The 9,698-nt window shown below is 53.3% G+C and overlaps 1 protein-coding gene across 1 annotated transcript; it reads left to right on the forward strand.

Annotated features, from left to right (window-relative positions):
- The first annotated feature begins 4,791 nt into the window (after window positions 1-4,791).
- On the forward strand, window positions 4,792-9,433 carry LOC118679497 (putative uncharacterized protein ENSP00000383309). Its single transcript, XM_036356273.1, has 6 exons — window positions 4,792-4,803; window positions 6,977-7,284; window positions 7,699-8,040; window positions 8,158-8,445; window positions 8,669-9,010; window positions 9,127-9,433. Exons 1-6 carry the CDS (start codon window positions 4,792-4,794, stop codon window positions 9,431-9,433), a joined length of 1,599 nt encoding a protein of 532 aa, XP_036212166.1.
- Window positions 9,434-9,698: the final 265 nt, after the last annotated feature.

A 9,698-nucleotide genomic window follows, 5' to 3' on the forward strand; every position in this document is an offset into this window, starting at 1 on the left:
AAGGACAGCCCCCCAAGACCGTCGGGTAGCGCCCTCTGAACCGACCTGAGCCGATTAGGGTTGAACAAGAGACTCTGGCCCTGGTTGTGCTGCCGCCACAAGACCACAGGGGCCCAGAACTGCAGGTGAGACTCAGGCTGAGAAACAAATCTGCACTATGAGATGAGTGGATAGGACTGTGGTGTACACACACAACGGACACCATTCAGCCTTAAAGAAGGAGGAAGTCCCGCTACATATGACAACATGCATGAACTCGCAGGACATGCTAAGTGAAATAAGTCACGGAAGGACAGATGCTGCATGATTCCACCTACATGAGGATCTGAAATAGTCTAACCAATAGAGGCAGAGAGCAGGAGGGCGGCGTCCAGGGGATGGGGGCGGGGATGGGAGTTGCTGTTCAACGGGCACAGAGTTTCTGTTCTGCCAGAGAAAGTTACAGAGACCGGCTGTGCAGAGTCCCGCCTACAGCGCACAGTACTGTGCGGCACACTTAGAAGCTGGTTAAGAGGGTAGATCTCATGTGGTGTTCTTACCACAAGAATGAAAAATAAAATTAACTGGAGAAAGAGGTGGATCGGAACATATAATTGCTACCAGCAAGAGGGTTATTTCATTACAAGTCACCTCCCCAATACCAGAGGCCAGCACTACCCTCCCGGAGCTTTTATAACCTGGGTGGGTCTCTGTCTCTTCAAATGTCAGAGAGAAAGAGTGGGCTCCAAACTTCAGTGTGTGCTGGCCCTCCCGCCTCCCTCCCCAGGGAGCTTCAAGATCTGGCTTGTATTCGGGGAGCTCCCACCACGGGCCTGAGAGAGTCCTGAGCTCGGACAACGGGCAGAGACCCCGTCTGCCTCTGCAGCCTCAGGTCTGGAGCTCAGCCCTGTGCCCACCAACGCTCAAGAAATCACCTGTGGGGGACTCTGGCGTGAATCTGAGCCCCCCTATTCCTGCTTTCTCATTCCATCCCTGTGTCATCGCCGACATCTTACCTGATTCCAGCAGCTGTTCCTCTGTGGGGTCCAAGTCGTCTCCTTAGCCTGAGTGAGGAATCGCAAATAGCCCCTGGGTGGTGGGGACAGCTGGAGACTGTAGCTCACTCGAAAGGATGGAATATTATTTCATCCATCCATGGTGCGTGCACAGCTCTCCCTTCCCTTTCGAGTACGACTTCTGTGCATGGGCCACAAAGTTTCAAACGCACTGTACATGCGCGCCTGCACGTGGTATTTTGTGGAAGAGCCACACTCAAGGGGCCAAAGAGCCACATGTGGCTCGCGAGCCGCAGTTTGCTGACCACTGCACCTACACGGAAGTCAGAGTCCCGTTAGTCTGCTCTTATTTTCTGATATTCTCCCCTGTTTATTCTGGGTCCCCTTTTGGCTCCTGGGCCCTCATGCCTGTCCACCTGGCTCTTCTGCACCCAGGCCCCTATATGCCTTTTTAAAAAATTGAGGTCTTTGTAAAAGGAAAATATGAGAAATGCTTAGAGACTCCAGATGAGGTCATATTTCCCTAGAGGTCATTTAGGTTTGCTTCCATCGGCCAGCAAGGCACCGCTGCCTCACACCAAGGGACTCCAATCAAGATTGAATCAATTAAAATGTGACCTTCAGTCCCTGTGAGGGATTGTCTATTTCTAGCTCATCGTCCGTACTAGACGTTCAGGTTTGTACTGAAAGTCCACTTTTACCCAAGGGGCCCCTCCTTTTTGTGAGCCATGAGTTTAAAATGTGTCCCTCCGGCCCCTTGGACATGGACACGCCAAGAGGATACATGGTGTGAGTGTGTTTGTGCAACGGGAACTGAGCCACATGAAAAGGAACACACATCTCAGAGTCACCTGGAGCTGCCGCAGCTTCCTGTCGGGCTTCCCCTGAACCTCAGCTTCCCCTCCCCGTGACGAACAGCACTACGCCCCTCTCACCACAGCCGGGACCCGGGAAGCACCCTCTGTTTTGCCTCCACATTTTCTGGCCTTTGCGGTTAGCAAGTCATTTGCAGACGTGCCTCTGTCCCACCTGGTCTGGGCCAATATCTTGCTGCTCTTATTCAAGGGGGTGATGCAGACAGTGGGTTCGTTGGGGCTGGATACACACCTGGATGGTTTTGGATGTGAAGGTGTGTTCGACCTTCATGGGATTCGCTGCAGGCTTGCCCTCCCCACGACCTGCCCAAGTGCTTTCCGGGCTGCCTGTGCCTCAGCCAGCAGCTCTAGGTGAGCAGAGAAAACTCCGGGCCTCCACGTACACCGGGCCCTCATGCCTGTCCACCTGGCTCTTCTGCCCCCGGGCACCTGTCAGGGTTTGCACCTGGATGACTCATCTACAGAAGAGAAAAACACCAGCGACGTAAAAAAGTTGAGGCTATTGATTTGCTTTCTTTGCTTCTAAAAATGGAATAACTGCCTCCTTTTTGCTGCCTGTTCCTGGTTCACAGGGCGCGGCTGCAGCTGCCCGTGCTCCTGTTGTAAAGGCGTCGTCAGAAAATGAAACATTCGGATTTCTAGCCTTTTCCAAAGGTCCTCCCATTAGCAAAGAGCTACAACAAACATTTCCATGCCCCGGCCTCTCCTTTCCTGTTTTAGTCACCTGCTCCCTTTTTTATCCTCTGTCAGAGAGTACTTCCCAGCACCGCCAGGGGCAGCACTGCTTTTCTGTTTGACGTTTTCCTGACTCTCAGCTCTGTCCTGCTGCTGATCAGTGACACCCACCTCATCAGTCTCTTCACAAAATGTGGGAAAGTGGCTGGAATCTAGAGGTATTTCCAGTGTCGTCCCGCATGCCCCTGCTCGTGCAGACAGATCGATCATTAAAAATTATCCCCGAGGACTCCTCAAACTGAAAATTATGTGAGCCAACACTTGTTTGCAGGGACAGTAAATAAAGAAGTTTTGGGGGAAATCACGTTAGCTTTATTAACTCTCACCCATGGTGGTAAAACGGTGTGTGTAGTCTGCATTTCAAGACCGACTGAAACCCATGTTCAGATGTGGAACGTATCACCTCCCAATGCCTCCTTCTCCACAAGCAGCTGGAATGTGTAATGCTGGGGAAGTCATACCTTGTCAGCTCCCCCCGCCCCCTCTTTCTTTCATTCTGTACGTTCTTTCTTGTCCCTGCTTCACCTTTCATTAAAGGTCCCGTCCAGGTGCACAGGAGGGCGGGGCATGGAGGTGATGAGCAGACACCTGAGGGAGCAGAGGTCCTGCACAATCCGGTGTCGGAGGGAGAAAGCCCAGCTTAGCTCGGGAATAACGTGCTACAAACAGTAAACGCCCTGACCCGGTGCTCCGTGGCTGGAGCGTCCTCCATACACCAAAAGGTTGCAGGTCCCATTCCCGGTCGGACACACACCTAGGTTTTGTGTTTGATCCCCTGTCAGGATGGATACGGAAGGCAACTGATCAATGTTTCTCTCTCACATCCATGTTTCTCTCTCCCTTCTCTCTTTCTCCTCTCTCTAAAATCAATAAAAACTGTGTGTGTGTGTGTGTGTGTGTGTGTTTAAAAAGGGTGACCATTTCCCTGGAGACGGCAATGGCTTCCTTAATAAAAGAGGAGGTCGGCTCTTCCTGAAACCTCCCTCTCTCCAGGGTACTGAAAGTCCACTTTTACCCAGGGTAAAAACCTCTGGAGAGAGGGAGGTTTTCACAGTCGCTGCCTGTGAAATGCTGTGAGGACCTTAGAGGATAAAGTTCTTAAAAACTCTAATCAGATCTCAACCCTACAAGTTACAGTTTGTCCTCATGCAACGGAAAGAAGAGCGTACAGGTCTCTCCCAGGCCGGGACCAGATCCAGCAGTGGCTCCTCTCCTGAGCTCATGCCAGCAGCCCGGGGAGGCACCGACCCTGAGCACTGACCATGCGGGCAGGAGGGGGCCCTGAGCACCCACCACCTGGACAGCTGGGGACCCTGAGCACCCACCACCTGGACAGCTGGGGACCCTGAGCACCCACCACCCGGACAGCTGGGGACCCTGAGCACCTCTCCAATCCAGGACCCCTTGGGGATCTCACTAGTGCCTCTCATCAGTGCTTTGTAGTTTACACTGTTTTGTAGAGACAGCACACATCGTTTGGTTAAATTCATCTCTAAGTATTTTATTGCTATTGTAATAAAATTACTTTTTATATGCAGCATTCTGCTGCTAGTATATAGAATTATAACTGTTTCTGTAAACTGCCATTGTTAAATTCACACATCCTGGACATTTTGATAACTTCCTTAGGGTTTTCTGTGTAAACATAAAATTGTTTTCCAGGCTGCAAAGTTTATTCTTTGCCCAAAGGAGTCGGAAATGGTGTGATCTGCTTGGCCCATTTAAAATATCATTTTGAGGTATAAGTCCTGCTTACTTAAAACTTTAAAGTACATTTTAAAAATCGTTTCTCATAACCAATTTTATGTTTTATTACAACCAGTCAGTTAGTTAAATATTTTAAACATGATCATGGAACTAAGCAGCCACCAATTCCCGCTCTCGGGTTAAGTCATTTTCACCGCCAGCATATCCTACAAGGGGTAGATTTCCGTTCTCTCTGCCAGCACTCCTTGTTCTCATGCATCCTGAGCACACATCCCCTGATAGTGACAGCACCGTGTCCCTAACCGGGAACGCCCTGCGCCCGCACCCAGCACTTTCGCCTGGCAGCGCCATCCCATGCACCAGCTGCGCCCATGCTGCTGGCTGCCTCCTCAGTAGCCGAGTTGCTATAATTTAGTGCCTATGTCCTTCCCTCTAGTGTTTTCTGCGTTGCTCCTGGAGAGTGCCGGCAATGACGCATGATGACCAGGAAGGTAGGCTAAGGAGGCAGCCTTGCCTCTGGCCTCTGCCTCCCCTTCAACCTCTCCATGGCTCCCCGCCCCTCTCCATGCCATCACTGAATTTCTCTGGGGCCTCCAAGGAGATTGAAGCATATTCGCAGCAGCAGTTTTCCATTATTCCCGCTCCCATTCCGCACAATTTTGAAAGGAGGAGATGGGAAGTTACGATCTGGGACTTTAGGAGACACAACTCAGTCCTCCCCGCTCAGGGTGAAGTCGGTCTGCCTCCTGGACACCTGGTGCAGGTTCGTGGACAGGCACGCCCTCTGGTGGTCATATGCGGAACTGCAACAGTCCTCTTGGCGTGACATCAAGAGGGCCGGGTACTGTGTGAACCAAGGAGCGTGGCAGGGTGTGCGGATGAATGCAGGAGGCTTGGGCGCTGGGGTGCTTTTCCTTAACCCTCTTCCTCCCTACATTCGGAAGGTTCTCTTTCCTCCAGTGTGCGACCTGCCCGGCGATCTCTGTGAGTGCATTTCAGGTCCGGGGGGAGTGTGCGGGGCCCAACCCCCATTCTAGCGCCTGCGCTGCTCTGGTTTGCGGGTGGCTGGGACTGACAGGTGTGTTTCACCCATGTCCTCACCTCTTCCCGGGAACTCCACTCCTGCAGGCCGAGCCTGCGTGGAATCAGTTTCACATAATTTTATCATTTTTAAAAGATCACGCATGATAGTCATTTCACACTTTTGTAACTTTTTCATTTAAACGTTTCAATCTTTCAGAGGAATTGGTTTATCAGACACTTTTGGATTCTAAGACGGCGATCACTCCGACAGCACAGCCAGCTCTGCAGCTTAGACTGCAGGTTCATCCGAACCAGGAATGACCTCGTTCCATCCCCTAAGTGAGAAAGTTCTACTGCGTGTCTTCCCTTTTCTTTTCTTTACTTTTTTCTTTTCTTTCTTTTTTCTTTTCTTTTCTTTTCTTTTCTTTTCTTTTCTTTTCTTTTCTTTTCTTTTCTTTTCTTTTTTTCTTTCCTTTTCTTTCTTTATTTTGGATGTATTCTGGTGGGTAATCTATAACATGAGGATATTTTGTTAAGAAAGCTGGTTGTCGATGGAGTCTTGGGGGCCATTACAGCTTTAAAGTTATGCTTCTGCTGGCATGAACTATCAAAACCACCCTCTTCTTCATTCTCCTTCCCAAGACTCCTCCATCCACAGGGTCTCACTTTGCTTTTTCTTCCGTGGGCCTTGCCAGATGGCACTGTGGTGCTTCCCTCTTAGTGGGATGGACACTGTCCCTGCCCTAAGCCAGGGGGATCTCAGGTGGCAGCCAAATCCCAAGCCCACGGTGCCCTGCGGAGGCCAAGGCAAGACTGGGTGAGGTAGGCGAGGGCGAGGAGGCTACACACCAGGCAGTCCCTGAGCTGTCTCCTGAGAGTTTATCCCCACATCACCTCCACCCCATGGACCCCGAGATATCACAGAGTAACTTGTTTCTCTCACTGAATAGCTAGTCTCCAGGCGATTTACACCCTGAAGCCCAGCACCCTGTGGGTGCAGCCTTCCCAGAGGTGGGCTGTTGACTTGCCCCTGTCCTCCTGCACACAGAGCCCTCTAGGACCCACTTCCACCCTTACTGCCACTGTAATGGGTGACCTGGACTCCTAAAACCTCAGTGTGAGGTAATCACTCCCCACTCTCAAAACCAACTACCTTTTATTTGTGTCAGAAGCATTTATTTGCAAGAGAAACAAATCTAGGAAACACTGTTTTAAACAACATTTCAAGGCCTCAGGCTTCTTCCAAACACCAGCAACAATGAGAGTCAGGCAGAGCATAAAGACTGATGGGGGAGGGAGGGACAGAGGGTCCCAATCCCCTCCCCAAGTGGCCATACTGAGGAAGGAAGGCCATCATCTACCTTTGAGCCTCAACCTTCTTTTTCTTTTCCTGGGAACGCCAGGCCTCTGACCTGCATTTGGGTGGGCATCTCAGGGCTCAGTCAATCCGTCTCCCCTGCAGGTAGGAAACAAACCCAGAGGCCTGTAGGGTGACGCTCTGCTGTGACACAGGCGTATGGGGGCTGAGGATTCCCTGTTCTCTCCTCGAGGGAACTCTACATGTGTAGGCCCAATGCCGGGGACTCCGTGAAATGAATAATTATTCTTTCTGGTGAGTTGACCTGACAACTGTCAACAAAGGTTTCTACCAAGTCCCCAAGGCCCGAGCTGATCACCAAGTCCCCAAGACCCTTCCTGATCACCAAGCCCCCAAGACCCGAGCTGATCACCAAGCCCCTAAGACCTGAGCTGATCACCAAGCCCCCAAGACCCGAGCTGATCACCAAGCCCCTAAGACCTGAGCTGATCACCAAGCCCCCAAGACCCGACCTGATCACCAAGCCCCCAAGACCTGACCTGATCACCAAGCCCCCAAGACCCGACCTGATCACCAAGCCCCCAAGACCCGAGCTGATCACCGAGTCCCCAAGACCCGACCTGATCACCAAGCCCCCAAGACCCGACCTGATCACCTAGTCCCCAAGACCCGACCTGATCACCTAGTCCCCAAGACCCGACCTGATCACCAAGTCCCCAAGACCCGAGCTGATCACCTAGTCCCCAAGACCCGAGCTGATCACCAAGCCCCCAAGACCCGACCTGATCACCTAGTCCCCAAGACCCGAGCTGATCACCAAGCCCCCAAGACCCGACCTGATCACCTAGTCCCCAAGACCCGACCTGATCACCTAGTCCCCAAGACCCGAGCTGATCACCAAGCCCCCAAGACCCGACCTGATCACCTAGTCCCCAAGACCCGAGCTGATTACCAAGTCCCCAAGACCTGACCTGATCACCAAGTCCCCAAGACCCGAGCTGATCACCAAGCCCCCAAGACCCGACCTGATCACCTAGTCCCCAAGACCCGAGCTGATTACCAAGTCCCCAAGACCTGACCTGATCACCAAGTCCCCAAGACCTGAGCTGATCACCAAGTCCCCAAGACCTGACCTGATCACCAAGTCCCCAAGACCCGAGCTGATCACCAAGTCCCCAAGACCCGACCTGATCACCAAGCCCCCAAGACCTGACCTGATCACCAAGTCCCCAAGACCCGAGCTGATCACCAAGTCCCCAAGACCCGACCTGATCACCAAGTCCCCAAGACCTGACCTGATCACCAAGCCCCCAAGACCTGACCTGATCACCAAGCCCCCAAGACCCGAGCTGATCACCAAGTCCCCAAGACCCGAGCTGATCACCAAGCCCCCAAGACCCGACCTGATCACCTAGTCCCCAAGACCTGACCTGATCACCTAGTCCCCAAGACCTGAGCTGATCACCAAGCCCCCAAGACCCGACCTGATCACCTAGTCCTCAAGATCCGAGCTGATCACCAAGTCCCCAAGACCCGACCTGATCACCAAGCCCCCAAGACCCGACCTGACCACCAAGCCCCCAAGACCCGACCTGATCACCAAGCCCCCAAGACCCGACCTGATCACCAAGCCCCCAAGACCTGACCTGATCACCAAGTCCCCAAGACCCGACCTGATCACCAAGCCCCCAAGACCTGACCTGATCACCAAGCCCCCAAGACCCGACCTGATCACCAAGTCCCCAAGACCCGACCTGATCACCAAGCCCCCAAGACCTGACCTGATCACCAAGTCCCAAGACCCGACCTGATCACCAAGTCCCCAAGACCCGACCTGATCACCAAGCCCCCAAGACCTGACCTGATCACCAAGTCCCCAAGACCCGAGCTGATCACCAAGCCCCCAAGACCCGAGCTGACCACCAAGCCCCCAAGACCCGAGCTGATCACCAAGCCCCCAAGACCCGAGCTGATCACCAAGCCCCCAAGACCCGACCTGATCACCAAGCCCCAAGACCTGACCTGATCACCAAGTCCCCAAGACCCGAGCTGATCACCAAGCCCCCAAGACCCGAGCTGACCACCAAGCCCCCAAGACCCGAGCTGATCACCAAGCCCCCAAGACCCGAGCTGATCACCAAGCCCCCAAGACCCGACCTGATCACCAAGTCCCCAAGACCTGAGCTGATCACCAAGCCCCCAAGACCCGACCTGATCACCAAGCCCCCAAGACCCGACCTGATCACCAAGCCCCCAAGACCTGAGCTGATCACCAAGTCCCCAAGACCCGAGCTGATCACCAAGTCCCCAAGACCCGAGCTGATCACCAAGTCCCCAAGACCCGAGCTGCTCACCAAGCCCCAAGACCCGAGCTGATCACCAAGCCCCAAGACCCGAGCTGATCACCAAGTCCCCAAGACCCGAGCTGATCACCAAGTCCCCAAGACCCGACCTGATCACCAAGTCCCCTAAGACCCGAGCTGATCACCAAGCCCCCAAGACCCGAGCTGATCACCAAGCCCCCAAGACCCAAGCTGATCACCAAGCCCCCAAGACTTGACCTGATCACCAAGTCCCCAAGACCCGAGCTGATCACCAAGTCCCCAAGACCCGAGCTGATCACCAAGTCCCTAAGACCCGAGCTGATCACCAAGTCCCCAAGACCCAAGCTGATCACCAAGCCCCCAAGACCCGAGCTGATCACCAAGTCCCCAAGACCCGAGCTGACCACCAAGTCCCCAAGACCCAAGCTGATCACCAAGCCCCCAAGACCTGACTGATCACCAAGTCCCCAAGACCCGAGCTGATCACCAAGTCCCCAAGACCCGAGCTGATCACCAAGCCCCCAAGACCCGACCTGATCACCAAGCCCCCAAGACCCGACCTGATCACCGAGTCCCCAAGACCTGAGCTGATGGCATCACCTGAGCTCCTCTGACTCATACCGAGAACCTGATGCCCTCCTACATTAATGTTCTATTCTTATTTTATTCACCTTCTCTGTTGTTTCAGTCTACCTTCTTTCCATGGCTTTCACTCCCAATA

This window comes from Myotis myotis, unplaced genomic scaffold, assembly GCF_014108235.1.
Source record: "Myotis myotis isolate mMyoMyo1 unplaced genomic scaffold, mMyoMyo1.p scaffold_m19_p_26, whole genome shotgun sequence".
NCBI lineage: Eukaryota > Metazoa > Chordata > Mammalia > Chiroptera > Vespertilionidae > Myotis > Myotis myotis.